This window comes from Mus pahari, chromosome 10 (genome assembly GCF_900095145.1).
Source record: "Mus pahari chromosome 10, PAHARI_EIJ_v1.1, whole genome shotgun sequence".
Lineage (NCBI taxonomy): Eukaryota > Metazoa > Chordata > Mammalia > Rodentia > Muridae > Mus > Mus pahari.
Genome location: NC_034599.1, coordinates 95,281,880 through 95,298,812, shown reverse-complemented (window position 1 = coordinate 95,298,812; position 16,933 = coordinate 95,281,880). Strand labels below are relative to the sequence as shown.

The window sequence follows — 16,933 nt, the reverse complement described above, 5'->3', positions numbered from 1 at the left end:
TGTGGTTTGATGTATGTTTTGAGTGTTTTGAGTGTAGGTTTGAGTATGTTTTGAGTGTAGGTGGTGGGTGGATGGGTGGATGGGTGGATGGATGGATGGATGGGTGGGTAGGTAGATGGATGGATGAGTAGATGGGTAAGTAGGGGGCTAGATTGTGGATAAGGGGATAGATAGGTGGATGAATTGGATGGGTAGAATTATTTATGGATGAGTGTGTGGTTTGATATATGTGTGAGTGAGTGGACTGACTGGTGAATGAACAGGTATATAGGTGGTGGGTGGGTGGAGTCAGCCTTCTTGGTGTAACCCTGGGGAACTCCAAGATCTTTGTGGGAGGGGCCATGCAGAGCCACATGTGTCCTTCACTTCCACAGCTACTTTGCAGTTCTGAGCAGCTGCAAAGAGATGCATGTACAGTGCAAGCAAGCCACAGAGGTAATGGGGGAGGACTAGGGCTGATGTGCTGTGAGCCTCTTTCTTCCTGAGTTCCTGTGCTCAGCTCCTTCATTGTCAATCCACCAGGCAGGCAGACCTCCCTGAACCAGCTGCTGTGTTAGACCTGCCTCCAGAAAGAGGTGCTGGATCTTAAGCAGGAGATGAATATTCATTGGCATGAACCTTTGCAAACTCATTTGGGGAAAAAAAAATTAGATCAAGAGAAGTAATCAGATTATTAAAAAGAGAGTGCAAGGACAGAAGGCAGTGGTAGAGAGAAAAAAAAAACCCCCGCATTTAAAATGCAAAGAGACTCTTCCTGCAGAGTGGCACTGACCTCCTGGACTATGTACCAAGAATAGTTAAGCTCTCCTCCGTTTCTGCTGCATAGAAATGTTTTCCGAGTCCTCCATTGAGAAAGGAGGGGATGGAGGCAGTGGGGCACCCTCCACCTTTGGAAAAAATTATCAAATAATATTTTGAGGTTTCCGTCTTATCTTCCTTAGATATCGGGGGGGAAAAATTGCGAGAGCTAAAGAGGCTCTGGTGAGTGGTGAGTGACAGGTTAAAGGGCTCCAATAAAGATTAGATGGTCCACTATCTCCTGAGGAAATTGCATAAAAGTGGTTATTCCCTCTTGCTTCTATTAATTTCCTCTTCCTGGCTGCTTGGAGAAGCTTCATAACCTGATGCTGCAGACGGGGGACGAGAGGCGCTTTCCATTATCTCAATCACTGCACTGTTTATGAGACACTTAATCTGTTTCTTTATAAAGTAATAGTACTGTAGGTGATGGATTCTGTGTCACTGGCAGGCTTCGTGCAGGGACGGGAGGAGAGGGGCGTTCTCGAGAGCATTGTAAGCAGCAGGTAATTTGTTACAGCTTTGAGGTGCTGAGAAGTGGGGAAGGGGGGTAGCATTCCAAGGTGACCTTCTGCTGGAGATGACACATGCCAGCCTCCTTGTGTTGCTTAAAGGGGAGGGAAGTGTGTGTTTTGCTTGGAGGATGGGAAGTAGGTATGTGCTTAGGAGTGGAGCACTCAGGTCTCCTCCCCTCCCTCTGCTGAAGGCAGGAAGAAGGATCGAGGATGTAAAGTGTACATCCACCCCCCACCTCTGTTCTGCCATCTTAGCCTTTGTCTGAACCTGGTCAATTTCAATGAAGGAGAGAAACCTCCCTGTTTTTAAAGAAATGAAGACAACTGTGGTCCGTTCCTATGTCAGAAATGCAGCCTCATATCATGGTGTCTTGTGATATCCCAGGAATACACAGGGAATTGTGAGTGGCTTCCCACCCACCCTTATAATCCTGCTCAAATAATCCTTGCCCATGACTTCTGCCCATGTCTCCCACCTCTGTCATCTTCCCTACTTTTAGTAGGGAATCTTTTAGTGTTGTTGTTGTTGGAAACACAGTTTCCTGTAGTCCAGGCTATCTCTGAGCGGAGGATGACTTTGAACGTCTAGTCCTCCTGCCTTGGCCTCCCAAGTGTTGAGATTATAGACAGGCACCCCTCTGTTCATCTCACACAGGGCTGGGGGTCAGGCCAACAGCATCACCTGTGCCAGGCAAGCATCATACTGAGTCATCACTAGGCCTCCCTTTCTGAGTCTTGCCTCCTAGGAAGGTCCTTCATGAGGTCCCCATCTTATAAGGCTGGATTTCCAAAACGCTTGTGTCTGGCTGACTGGGCCCTGATCAACATAGTTCTGCTTTAGAAGCAATGCTCTATCCTGCTTCACCCCATCGGAAAGGGAGCCCCAAAAGCCTGTAACTCTTTTGTCACACACAGTGCTATTCCTCTTAGCTAGCAAGTCCCCTGGCTTCCAGTATGATCTCAGCAAACAGTGGCTGAATGGAGATGCACATCATGCTAGTGGTGACTGGACCGTAATCCTCTATAAGGAAAGAAAGCTAGATTTTGAAATATTAAGTCAAAGAACTATTATCTACCTCAAAAATGTTTGCATGTGGCTAACAATATTTAACTGTTATTGTTTCTGTAAATCAGTCATCACTCTGTGTGTACGTGTGTGTGTGTGTGTGCGTGTGCGTGTGCGTGTGTGTGTGTGTGTGTGTGTGTGTGTGTGTGTGTGGTGTACGTGAATATGTACGCACATGTTCATGTGAGGGCCACACAATGTACTCACCGGGAAGTCAGAGGGCCATGGGGTAGCCTAGACCTTAGTCCTCAGCTTCTCCTTCATTAGGAGCAGAGCTTCTTACCACTGCATATGGCAGGCTATCTGGCCTGTGGGATCCTGGGAAATCTCCTGCCTCTGCCTTCCATCCCACCACAGGAGCACTGTGATTCTGTCCTGGGGTCCCAAGCTTAGGTCCTCCCACTTGCACAAGGGACCCTTCACATTCATTTCTTTGAGCCATAGGTCTATATGTTCTTTGTCAAAATTGACTCAAATACTCACTTATCACTTCTAATTAAAGCTATTTTTTCTCTCAAGGGAAGTATGCTTTTCTTACTTAATTTTCTTAGTAAGGAACAACAGTGTCAGCATCTATTTCTGATGAGTGGGATCTGATACAAGATGAGTTTAAAAGGTTTTGCAGACTAGCCTGTCACTTTAACTGTTATTTAAAACATGAACTATATGAGAAAACATTGTGCTGGAGTGATTACACATTACAGTCTCTAAGTTCAGTACATGAATTTAGAAAGGCAGTCCTTACAAATTAGAGACTGTCTGGACACAGATTTCATTAAAACATTAAAACATGGAATGCGACTATGTTACAATTATAGGTGAAATGTATCTTATAAATACAATGGTTCTCCAATCATCTAGACAGAAACAGTCTAAACAGAAACACATTTTTCCATTTGTTTCTAAGACTTTAATGCCTTCTTTGGTGCTCCAAATGTCTATTCCAACTTTGAATTGTAAAGTCATTTCAAAGAAAACTTGACTTTCAAAAAGGTTGTGTAAACTGGGTTGAGGGGAGCTATCCTGCTATGGTACTCGGAAGTGCATGCCAAGACACATATGTGGGTTTATTAAATACTGCTGACCTGTGAGCAGGATAGGTAGATATTTTATAGAATGCAGAAACTGAGTCAATCACAGATGCTCATCTTGGTGGGAATCAGCGAATGCAGAAGTCAGGGCAAGGATGCCTCAGCCGCAGCCACGGTCCAGGTCTCACTTCCTTCGGGACTACAGAGTCAGACCTCTTTCCACCAACTGTTTCTGGACCTCGCTCTAACGTCCAGCTTGTGGGTTTCTGGGGACATAACTTACTAAGAAAAGTGCTTGTTGTGTAAGCGTGAACACCCGACTTCAGATGCCTAGACCCCGCCAAATAAATAAATAAATAAATAAATAAATAAATAAATAAATAAATAAATAAAAGCAGGGTGCAGTGGTACACGCCTGTAGCCTCAGTGATATGGACAGATGTAGAGGCAGGAGGATTGCTGAGCTCATAGGCTGACCAGCCTAGCAGAATCGGCGAGCTCTATGTTCAAAAACCGGTGGACAGTGATTGAGGAAGATACTCAGTTTTGACTTCAATCTGTGCATGCACATGTGTGCACATTAATATCCAAACACACGTATGTGCACACGAACACACGTGTGCGCGCGCGCGCGCNCACACACACACACACACACACACACACACACACAGAGAGAGAGAGAGAGAGAGAGAGAGAGAGAGAGAGAGAGAGAGGGAATACACAGACAATAAATAAGAAATAGTTTAGCCTCTAGTCCCTCTCCTTGGAGACCCTGTCATCCAGATCAGGGACCTCCTGTTCCTCCATCAGAAATCTCAGAGACAGGCGTTTTTTCAAGCCCAGTTTCCACTTGTGGATACCAGGATGGCTGTTTATGCTGTTAACTTATTAAATGTAATGCGAGGTGGCTTTTAAGTGCTGGGAAGAAAGTGAAAACACTTTGTTCTTCTTGGACCAGTACATTAAGAAAATTACAGCGTGGCAGGGACTGGATATGAATGCACGAGCAGTCACCAGGTTCCCTCCTCTTTCCAGGAAGGCTTTCTGATGCCCGTCGAAGCAGCAGAACCCAGCAGGGCAGGGATACTAGAGACTCTAAAGAGAAGACCAACGTGTAGAGGGAGGAAAAGGGGAAGAGATCCCTGAGTGGATGGGCTCAGGAAGGCAGATAAGCGAGCCAGATCTTAGACTGCTCCATGTATGACAGTTGATGCTTTCTGCTTGGAGTTTTATTGATTGACTCTTTTGTTTGAAAAAAATTCCAACTTTTTTTTTTCCTTGCTGCCGAGATTTTCTTTTGTTTTCTTTTGAGTGTGTTAACATGGGTCAGTGAGTGGCCTATTTCTGATGTGTGTTACAACGGCAATTATTGTTTGCCCAACAGTTGGGAAACAACTGTGCACCCAGTGTGTTCCAGGGAATGCGAGTCTCAGGGGATGCGCTGCAGCGGAGGCCTGCTTGGGGAAAAGAAGAAAAAGAATACTGACATTCAAGACCGTGCTTCTTGAAGTTCTGAGATATTCTACAGTAAACCATGAACTTTATGCTTTATGTTTAGGCCCGTATTTTCTGTAGATAATGGGCATAGAAAACTCAAAGAATTTGTATTCCATGGAATGCAATTGGGTTACACTATTCCAGAATTTGCCATTTCACAGAGTTTCCCTCCTCCACTCTGTGATGGGCTCCCATCCAGGACACATCCAGTGTTAACTTTAGACTGTCTCCTCACTCAAGCGAGCAGCGGATGGAGGAATCTCAGCTCGGTGTAAGAGAGGGTTCTCTCTTCTTGTCTTGGCAGGGAAGTGGTAAATGTTTTGAAAATAGCTTACATGTGTACCATCACCATCATCTCTCTCACTAAATGACCCTGGGAATGTTTTTAATCTTTCCATGTCCCAACTTCCTCATTAGCAAAATGGAGATAATAATAGCCACCCCACAGAGTAATGTACATAAAACACTTAAGGCGAGGTAACAGATGGTGGCTATTGGCTACTGCTATTATTAAAGAATCCACTGCTCTTTTCGGGAGGGAACCATGTATTTGAGAAGATGAGCTTCATCTAAGTGGAAGCCTTTACAACAGCCCTGTTCAGGTGACAATCACACCATACTATAATAGTGTCCTGGCTAGTTTTATGTCAACTTGACACAAGCTAGAGTCATCAGAGAGAAGGGAGTTTCAATTGAGAAACTGTCTCTATAAGGTGGGGCTGGGTTCTATAAGAAAGCAGATCAGCATTTTCTTAATTAGTGATTGATTGAGGGGGGGGGTGTAGCCTAGAGTGGGAGGTGCTACCCTTGAGCTGGTGGTCCTGGGTTCTATAAGAATTCAGACTGAGTAAGCCATGTAGAGTAAGCCAGGAAGTAGCACCCCTCCAGGATCACTGCATTAGCTCCTGCCTCCAGGTCTTTGTCCAGTGTAAGTTCCTGCCCTCCATGCTTTTAATGATACATTGTTATATAGAACTGAGAGTGAGAGTGGAAATAAACTCTTTCCTCCTCAAATTGGTTTTGGCCATGGTGTTTTATCACAGCAATACTAACCCTAACTAAGACAAATAGTGTGGCCACAGTAGATCCAAAACTCCTCAACGGCAGCTTGTAACCCACGTGGCGGGGGCTCAAAAGATGCACCGGGAATATTTGTTGAATGGATTACTGAAGTTTGTAGGGAGTCCAAGCAAGTTGACTGGGCAACAAGTTTTACCCAATCTCAAGGAAGGATCAATCAGAGCTGGTTTTAGGGGAACAGGAAGAAGCAGGGAATGGCATGGTAGGGACAGCCCTTGGGGAAATAGGGAAGGTGGGATTATAGTTCTGGGGGGGCTTCAAGGATGAGATCACATGTCTCAGGTCTCAGTAGATGAGATATGGCCACAGCTTTTGGGACACGATGGAGACAAACATTCCAGGACATGACTCTTGAGAGTCTAGCTCTCCAAGACGTTAGATGAGGTACCCATAAGTGAGCGCACCCCGCGTAAGCACCAGGCTATACCAGGTCTTCCCAGGCTTTCCTATTGTGTGTGTACGAAAGGTGACATAAGCTGCCTGTAGAACCCCATCTTTTTCTTGTCCCGCCCTCGAAAGCATATCAAGATGCAATTAAGGTAGAAAGGTGCTTTCAAGGCAGTGACCTTGAAATCACTTTAATTTTTCAGTAGAGAATTGCTGTGAATTTTAGTGCTTTCACCACCATTCATAGCAAGTGCTAATGAGCACATCTCAGTGCTCCTTGTGTTTGTTGCATTATGACATTTAAGAATCAAAAGTCTGGTCATTGCCAACAAAGACCCCTTTTTATCCGAGACTGCAGGCTACATTCCTTCATCAAGGGCTCAGGGAAAGGCCATGATTGTTAAGAGAGGAGCAAGGAATGGACATTTGTGTAGCAAGGGCCCAGCTACACAATTAGACTCACCTTACCAATAAAATCTGTTGACAAGCCTGAGAGTGGAAAAAAAAAATCACTTTTCACATTGTTCAAATGAGAAGGGCCATTGTCAAGATGTTTGAAGAACTAAAATATTAATCAGAATTCTCTCCTGAAGTGCTCACTCTATAAATCTTGGTGTGAGCAGGAACTCAGTCTCCTTTTGTTTTAGGGTGGCAACCTTCATTTTCTATTTCCAGGGAAGGGGGTCTGGTTACCATTCTTCTATTAACTCTCACATGATCTTTGTGTTGTAGCCTGTCCTGCGGGGACCTTCAAGGCCAGCCAGGAAGCTGAAGGCTGCTCCCACTGCCCCTCCAACAGTCGCTCCCCTTCAGAGGCGTCTCCCATCTGCACGTGCCGGACTGGCTATTACCGAGCAGACTTTGATCCTCCAGAAGTGGCATGTACTAGTAAGTGTCTAGTAAGGGCTGTGGGCTGGGCAGTCTAGTTCTTTGACTGTGCAAATGGTGGACCTGGACCAGGGGAGAGATCAGATCACACCCTCCCAGGGAAATGCAAAGTGGGGCGCTGGCCGTGGTGCTGAAAGCACGCTTTCTCTCTCTCTCTCTCTCTCTCTCTCTCTCTCTCTCTCTCTCTCTCTCTCTCTCTCTCTCTCTCTCTCTCNACACCCTCCCAGGGAAATGCAAAGTGGGGCGCTGGCCGTGGTGCTGAAAGCACGCTTTCTCTCTCTCTCTCTCTCTCTCTGCCGTGGTGCTGAAAGCACGCTTTCTCTCTCTCTCTCTCTCTCTCTCTCTCTCTCTCTCTCTCTCTCCTCAGCACCAAACTGTTGGTTAAGATTGTCTTCTTTCATATCCCTCTTTCCAGATGGGAGGCCTCCTCTCACACACACACACAGGGCTACTTCTGTCCACTAGATTTTAACACTGCCCCATCTAAAGAGTTGTTTGTGTGCAAAATTAGGATCTACTCATACGTTGCAGTAATTGATAACTCTTGCAGTTCCCTCCTCCAAGATACCCCTCCCTTCTGGTCCCCACAGTTGAAAATCATTCATCAGTGCATCTGCCCTCTATGTTTGCTTCCCTTGAAGTTCTCATAGTTTTATTTACTGCCAATTCATTCTATAATTGCCTTAGCTACTAAATGTCTATATTTATCTCCTGTGTTCCTTGTAAGAGTCTAACATCTGATCTCCTGCCAGATGACAAGACCAGAAGCCCGACTACAGTGTCCATCTGAGTGTCCCAAATTCTAGAGTGTGAGGGTTAATGCGTCAGCTATATTCCCTTTTCCATTATCTGAGATGGAAAGAAAAGCAGCCATTCTTCTGAAAGCAGGGGAACATCTGTATTCTCTGGGAAAGGAAAGGGTAATTTCCTCTTGGTCTTCCTTCCTGTAAGAATGGAAGGCATGACATAGCTCTCCCTGAGCAGCACTTTATACAACTTTTCCTTCTCTAAATGTTAAAGCCCTGAAGCAGGGATGTGCACTCCTCTCAGTATTCCCATTGCATTCTGGGATCAATACTGCAGGTTAGCCTGTAACCAGACTGGAACTTTCTTCTGCACTAGATGCTCTGGTGTGGCACTGTGAGCACGCACTGTCGCATAGCCGCTTCCCTCTCAGTCCAAGGAGGAGGGCCACAGAGGCATATTTCATACACACAATTTGGTCTGGGTAGAAGCATCTCTCAGTCCTGGCCTTGTAGCTTATATAACCTTTGCTGGGTGCAGAGGAAAAATGTAAGAGTCTTCTAGATCAAGGTCCCACGCTGAATCGATGGTTATAGATTTGAGCTGAGGAAAAGCTCGTTGTCTTCTAAACTGATTTTCCTGGCCTTCCTTCTTCAGGTGGGCGGAGATTGACAGAAATGATTCCTCCCTTGCTGCCCAGAGTCCTTGTCTTTCTGTGGTGTTGTCTCCTCTTATGATTTCTAAGGGCTCTTGGATGGCAGCCTTCCATGAGCCAAAAAAGCAATATTGAATATACTTTAGATTCCATTAAAGATGCTAAATCACTACCTGGGTGCCCAGAGCAAACACCAGCCTGCGCAACAGGCAAAAGCATCCATCCAGACTCTGGCCCTTGTACTTCTGTGCACAGCTCTTCCCTCTGGCCAGGCTCCATCTGCAGATCAACTCATCCATACACAGGCCCTTAGCTTCCCACTTCAGGGGGCAAACTGTCAACTCACCCAGCCTCATGATAAGGTTACCTGGAAGAAGTCAGTCCAATGGCCAGAGGTCCAGAATGCCAATGTGTTTCTATTTTCTGGCATTTATTTACCAGTATTAGTCTCCAAGCATGCAAACTCCTCACTCCACTACTACCCCATATCCCAAGACCAGCTTTAAGTTAGACCATACAGGCTTTCCCTTTCCACCTCTGGTCCAGCTAGCTCTGGACTACTCACCAATCGGGTTCTGCTATACTGTCCCTTCCTAATCTTATGGGAAGGGAGTGTGCCACCGTGGATCATGCACCTTTACACACACACCCTTTTCTTGTGCCTCTAGATTAGAGAGGGACGGATCAGGCCAGAAACTGCTAAATCAAAGCTCACTTGACTATGGCTGGCAGGACCAAGAGCAGCTCCTAGGCTCATTGTCCCCTATCCGGGAGGAGGGGCAAGCATTTGGTGGGGAGACTCATGGAGCAGGACATGGGTACAACACAATGCTAGGCAAAACATGTATAAATACAGCTACTATTTCCCCAAGCCTCATTATATATTTGATTTATTGTGTGCCAGAGAAGTACTGTATGAAAAAGTCAATTTGTTGGCTTTTATATTCTCATTAGGGTTTCCTTTAAAAGCATTCTAATTGGAGGTGCCATCTGTTCTCTTAAAAAGGCACAGCACATCACCACAGTAAATAATTTTTTCAGATTCAAGGAGAATCTATAGAGCTGTTGAGGAAAGGCACAGCCCTGCACTGTGGCCTTGGGGCTCCTAACTAGTTCAGCAAGTCAGTCTATCAAGACAAGTGTGTGGGGGTGGGGGGTGGGGGGTGGGGATGTGTGAGCCCAGCCTGAGGGGCTGGTGTAGGCCTGGAGCTGGGAGAGCTGGTTCACCTTGTAAAATGAAAGCTTTGTCTGTCCTGTCAGGAAGGAGCTGTAGGCCACCCTACATTGAAGATGCAGGAGATCTATATTTATAAATGTATGGGGTAGTGAGCATCTGTCACGCCATGGTGCTGTGAACCAGAACACAGAGCACACAGGAGAGTCCAAGAGCCAGCCAAGGCCTCCAGTGCTGGAGGACCTCGGGTCTAGCTTCTGGCCTTTGTAGCGTGTTCAAGTGACATTACGTCAGCAGTCTACTCCCTTCTATAAAACATTTTATAAATATATTTATAAAAACTTTATAAATACAAAACATGCCCTTTGCGTGGTTACAGCACCTCTACTACACTAAGGATTATTAATATGTTTTCAGCACTAAAGATGGAGCCTAGGGTCTTTTTCTTAGTAGACAAACATATTACGTCTGAACTATCATCTCTGACCAAACTCCCGATCTGTCTTTTTATTTTATTTTATTATTATTTTTTAAATGTATGCCTCATTATGTTGCCAAAGGAAGCCTGTGGCAATGCTCTTGCGTCAGCCTTCTTAGTAGCCAGGATCACAGGCCTGCACCATTGAGCCTGGGAAAACCAAATATTTCTAATGAATCCTGTTAATCTTTTGGGGCATCATGTATATGCTATATTTTTGTAATGTTAAGATGTTTCTGTAGGCCTGGGATGCGAGCTTGGTTGGTAAAACATTGATGACCTAGTCTAATCCTAGAATTCACAGAATAAAACTGGATATGGTGTTACACATTCACAACCTCAGTGTTGGAGGTAGGCAGAGCCAGGGCACAGTGTCCAGCCAGCTTAACCTACTGAGTGTGTTTTGGCACACACACACACACACACACACACACACACACACACACACACACACACACACACACAGACGCACACATGCTTGAGCAATTAACCTATTCACTTACATCTCACTATCAGCCCCCCTGTCTCCTCTCAGTCCTCCCCCCTCAATTCCTCCCCCACTCTCCTCTTCCATTCTCCTGTGAGAAGGGGGAGCCTCGATGGGTGTCAACCCCCTCCCCACACACATATATCAGTCACTTCAGGATTAGGCTCATCCTCTCTCACTGAGGCTAAACAAGGTGACCCAGTTAGGGGAACAGGATCTACAGGCACGCAACAAATTCAGGGACAGCCCCTGCTCCAGTTGTTGGGGGACCTGCATGAAGATCAAGCTGCACATCTGCTATATATGTGTGCGAGTAGAGTGTATTTTCCTTTTAATCCACTAGGAAAGCTAGAAATTACCTTGATGTCTGAGAGGCCCTGGAAGCCTAGCCTGTTTAGCCTGTCTTCGATGTTTATCAATGAATTCAGTGGGATCTGGGTATATCCTAGGGAGGATTAAAGGGAGAGTGTGCAATCCATTGACCTTAAGGACATAGGCGAAGAAATCGTTCATTCCTATAGAGTCTAAATTCATATGGATTTTTCTGGCCTATTTCCTCTTCCTTCCTTCCTTCCTTCCTTCCTTCCTTCCTTCCTTCCTTCCTTCCTTCCTTCCTTCCTTCCTTCCTTCCTTCCTTCCTTCCTTCCTTCCTTCCTTCCTTCCTTCCTTCCTTCCTTCCTTCCTTCCTTCCTTCCTTCCTTCCTTCTTCCCTCCCTCCCTCTTTTCTTCCTTCCTTCCTTCCTTCCTTTTTCCTCTCTGTTGTTATCTTTTTCTGCCCAGGGCTACATAATGATATCTCTGGCATTTGAGGGCCTGCCTATGGCTCCTTGGTGACCTCTGACCCAATACTTTTCCATACACTCCCAGGTGACTTCATCCTCCTAACTTTAAGCATGCACAGCATGAGGTGGGAGCTTGGGGGAAGAGTTAAAGGTGAGCTTTAGCCGACCACCTTTCCCTCTCAGACAGTGAAACCTCAAAGGAAGTCTGGTGATCGGACGCTGCACTTCACCATTTATGAGGGGTTTTCTGAAGGATCATTTTTATTAGGGGCCTGAGACAGAAGGGGAGACTAAGGAGGGATCACAGACATTATTGTCCCACCAGCACGGAAGGGGGTCCAGAAAGGTGCTGAGGAGCCAATTCTGGGCTTTGAATGTAGTTTATGCACCCCCATCATGACTCTAGGAGACAACAACCAACCGTATGATTTTTTCTGCCTCTACACCACACGCAACGCTGAAGGTTTCTGGAGCCCCTAAAGGTTTGGGCATTTCTCTCCACCAGCAAACAAGTAATCCTGCCTCAGTGGGTACAACGACATAGTCTTTAATCCATCTGTGGTCTCAAGCCATCTGCCCATCCACCTACAGCAAATGCCTGATCCTACAAGGCTACTCCTCAGCTTTGGATACCAATCAGAAGCCCCAGGTGTTTGAACCTGTGCTCCCGAATAGCCAACTATATAAACCGAGGCCCAGCTTTAATTTGACTAAGGTCCCCCAAGCAGTTCACAAGACTGAAAGGCAGTGTTCCTAGCTTATCATGAAGAATATCACAAAGGGGACCGGGTACAGGAGTGAGTGAAGCCTGGAGCTACCACACCAAAAGAAGCCCATAGAGAACAAAGTCTGAGTACATCTTCATAGCATCTCAGCTTTCTCCTGCTTCCCACCTGGTGCACTGCCTGGAGATGTCAGGACTCTGGGAGTCCTGGAGTGGCTAAGCTGCCCTAATCTTGAGAGAGTTCTGAGGAAGCAAACAGATTCAGCCTCTGCACACCTTGTTTCAAAGATGCCCTCAGGCACTTCATTTGCATCTTGACCCTCTCCTGCCTTTTCTGTGTCCTTGACCTCATTTCCTCACTACCCACCCCCCCCATCCCTCCCGTTTCTTCTCACACTCCCATTCTGTCCTGTGGCTCTCCGAGTTGTTACGAGGATTAAGCAAAATCACATCAGAGCATCTTTGGCCCGGTGCCTGGTTCCTAGTAAACTCTCAATGGATGTTAGAACTTGCTTTGGTTGTATCCCTGGGAAGTGTGAAATGTGTAGACGATAGTGAAGTTTCCAGCAAAAGAGGATGTTGGAGATCTGAAAGTAAAAATGATGTGTTTGAGCCAGGCGTGGTGGCGCACGCCTTTCATCCCAGCACTTGGGAGGCAGAGGCAGGCGGATTTCTGAGTTCGAGGCCAGCCTGGTCTACAGAGTGAGTTCCAGGACAGCTAGGGCTATACAGAGAAACCCTGTCTCGAAAAGAACCAAACAAAATAAAAATAAAAATAAAAAAATAAAAAATGATGTGTTTGGAGTGGGGGTGGCAGTGGCAAGTTTCAGTTCAGTCCTGAGAAGAACCCATTGGCTGCCCATAAGCCACAGGGTCAACCATGGCCTGAAAACTCCTGGTGACAATGGAACAGTTGACCTCCTATAGTTGGGCATGCAGTGCGGAGGAAAGGGCATAGGTAAAGCACTGAGGACCTGCGCAGATATGTCACTAAGGGCTGTTGGAGCCAGAAGCTCTGATGGTCACACAGCAGGACATCAGTTCTTTTGTAACTGTGGGCTGTCTCATCTTACCTACGTTGGCCTTGAACTCCCTATTTAGCTAAGGATGCCCTTCAGTTCTCAATCCTCTTGCTGCTGCCTCCCGATTGTTGAGACTGCAGGCGTGTGCCACCTCACCTGACTCAGCCTTCAGTTCGGAGGGAGTTGGGACGCACTGTGTCCTCCAAATGATGAGAGAAGGTCGAGATGAGGTGGTAAGGGGACCGTGGCAGGGGCAGCCAGAGGGAGCGGACAGGAAGAGAGGAGGAGGGGCCCTGCCAAGTGAAACCAAGCATCGGGTTGCACGGCTTCGTTTTAAATAATTTCTAGTTTACTGGGGGATGGAATCGAAAAGGAGGAATTTATGAAGCAAACGAAAATAGATAATTATGCCTTATAAAATTGCTGTCTGTGAAAAACCATGCAGAAGGACTGGTGTGAAAATAATTACCTTGTTACATTTCTGACCGCAAAAACCCTTCTTTCTGTCACCCACACGGGAGAAATTTTGATGGATCACAGAGGCAAGCTGGAGCTTGTCCTGTCTCCTTTATTCCTTCTTCAAGCGCACTGAGGTGTCCCTTGGCAGCTTTGGATGGAGAAATAGAATGAACTGGGGCTTCAAGGTGATGAGGGAGAGAAGGTCCAAGGGCGGCCAACCCTGTAAGTCTCCCTGGAAGCTGACCCTGAGCTTCCCTTTGACCTGTAGAAAGGCAGGGGAGCTGAGTGGCAGAAGTTAGGGGCTATGAGTAGGCTCCAGTGCTGTGAGATCACATAGGTTATGTAGCCTTCTGGGACATGGCACTTCCTCATTGCAACAATTAGTTAAGATGGAACTTACACCACAGGATGAAAACTCAGGCCTTACTTAGCCAGTGCCACCCTGTCCAGGAGAGCTAGGGGTGGGGGGTGGGGCAGGGCTCTGAGATCAATGCTGGGGAAGCTCACAGGGAGTGTGGTGGCAATCTGCTGCTGTGTTTCCGCTTGAAGGGTCAAGAGCACCCACCTCCCCATTCTTTTTTCTTGGTTTATGTTCCATATTTTAAGGGGCCTAGTGTTCATGTGTACATGCCTGAGTGTGCCTGCATACACCTTTGCCTGCCTATGTGTGAGTATAGGTGTGCTTCTGTGTGTGTGCTTTTTATGTGCCTGTGACTGTGCATATGTGTACCTGTGTGTGGGTGTGCACACTATGTGGATAGGCTTATGTGAGTGTGCCTGATTGTGTAATGGCCATGCATGTGCAAATGACTGTGTATACCCATGTATACTCATGGAGGAGTGTGCCTGTGTAAGTATATGTGTATGTGTGTGTGTGTATGAGTATGAATAAGTGTGCATGAAAGTATAACTTGTATATAATTTTATATATATATATATATGTATATATATATGCCTATGTAAGTGTGTACTATACTATATATGTGTATGTTGATGAAAGTATACCTGTGTGTACTTGTCTGTGGCTATGCATGTATGGTGTGTGAGAGTTTATGTGAATGTGTGCATGAGTACTGTGTGTGTGCCTGTATGCCTATGACTCTGTGTGTGTGTAGATAGGAGTGTCTGTGTGTGAGTGGATTTATATGAGAGTGTATGTGAGTATGTGATTTGTAGGTATGCTGGGGTAGTCCCGGGTCTCACTGGTCCACAGAGTAACCACCCCTGCTCTGGCATGTCTTTCCATGTAGTTTTTACTAAAATGGTCAGAGCCGTGTGCAGTCCCAAGATGTACAGCATTAGCTGGGGATGAGAGTGAGCTGCAGCAGAGAACAGAATGGGAAGTTGGTGGTACAGGAGTCCATAGAGCTGGGAGCACATATGGAGGGTTCGGGGGGGGGGAATGGGCCTCACTACTGGGGCTCCCAGCCCAGGGAGACTGCCTGCAGGGACTCTTAGAGCCCATAGGGCAGGAAGGGTCCCTATACTATCAAGACTAGGACAGGACGTGTCATCAGCTGGGAACCACTTGCTGTTTGGATGCTGTGCGTTGGAGATGCTTTTAAATATTTCCAAAAGTCAGTCTTTTCTCACGCATTTGTCTGTTAAGATAGGGTTGTCAGCAAACTCGGAGGAGGCTACTCTCTTCCAAATTAGCTCACTTTTTGCTGACCAGGGCTTTAGTGAAGGAATCTCCATTTGCCTCACTGTACTGCAAGAGAGAGAGGTTTGATGTCACACCGAAGTCTGCATCTGTGTTGTACACTTGAAAAGTCATTTGGTTTTCACTTTAACAACTTTTATGTGCATGCAATTACCTGTGCATACATATGTATGCATGTTGACTTGAAGGTCAGAGGTCAACATCAGTGTCTTCCACCTTAGGTTTTGAGATACTATCTCTCATGGTACCTGGTGCTCATCAATTTGATTTGACTGACTAGGGATCCACTGGTCTCCACTAGCACTGGTGTTCCAGATGTGCACGGCTGTGCCTGATTTTACAGGCACGCTGGGGAATTGAACTCAGTTCCTTTAGTGTGCACAGCGAAATCTTCACCCACTGAACCATCTCTTAGCCTCCAGTTTTGTTTTTGACTAGGAGATAGTCTGCTTTCTGTTTGTTTGTTCGTTTGTTTCTTGAGGAAAATCCAAGCAAAGGTCATACGCCAACAAGAGCCCGGGCAAGAGACTTTCTGAACCCCGGGTCTGGGCTCACACCCTGTACCAGCTTGGTAGATGGCTTTTACATATGGATGCAGTGGAAAGCTTCGGGCTATTTATAACTGTCACTCTGTTTTGAGAAGGGTCAGCATCGCCTGTGTAAATGTGCTTTTACACTCCGATAATCTGAAATTCCTTTTCACAGTTGCTTGACCGGAGTAGGTCTAACCCTTCTGACGTCCCGTACAGTTTGGACTTCTAAGCCAATAGCCAAACGCTCCTGGTGACCACGCACTAGCTCCTGGTGACCACGCACTAGCTCCTGGTGACCANGCTCCTGGTGACCACGCACTAGCTCCTGGTGACCACGCACTAGCTCCTGGTGACCATGCACTAGCTCCTGGTGACCACGCACTAGCTCCTGGTGACCACGCACTAGTGTTTTGTGGTAAGATCACTCGGGGTAGCAGATTGCTAACATCTGGAACAGCAGCAATAGGGCCTGCCTCCCAAACTTCTCCATGAATGCTCTCTTCCGCTGGCAACCCTGAGAAAGGAATATTTGTGTTGAGGGACAGCTCAGACATGGTGCTAGATGGCCTTTTCCACTGCAAGCCCCCATCACCCATCATTGAAAGAGAACCCTCCCAGGCCTTGTGTTGGGACCTCCTCCCACACTTTGATGTTACGTTGACATTTGGTTGATCATTGAGGACCAATGTTTATGTTCAGTAGATTTCATGCTTAAGGAAAACTTTTCTTCCATAATTATCTCCATTAGCTAAATACTATTTTAATCTAGCTCCCCAACAAAGCATTTCCTGCAATCCACAAGCCCCTGCCACTCTGCTGAAACCTTCTGAATGTCTCATGCCTTCTTTTTTGTGTTTTGTTTTTGTTTTTGTTGTTGTTATTTTTTGTCTTTTGTTTTTGTTTTGTGTGTGTGTGTGTGTGTGTGTGTGTGTGTGTGTGTGTGTGTGTGT

At 46.3% G+C, this 16,933-nt stretch overlaps 1 protein-coding gene across 1 annotated transcript in view; it reads left to right on the top strand.

Annotated features, from left to right (window-relative positions):
- Positions 1 to 16,933, top strand: part of Ephb1 (EPH receptor B1) — a 433,913-nt gene that overhangs the window by 279,868 nt on the left and 137,112 nt on the right. The window contains exon 4 of the mRNA XM_021208040.2: positions 7,107 to 7,262. Within this exon, the coding sequence (XP_021063699.1) occupies positions 7,107 to 7,262 (156 nt within the window). The remainder of the gene's footprint in view (positions 1 to 7,106; positions 7,263 to 16,933) is intronic.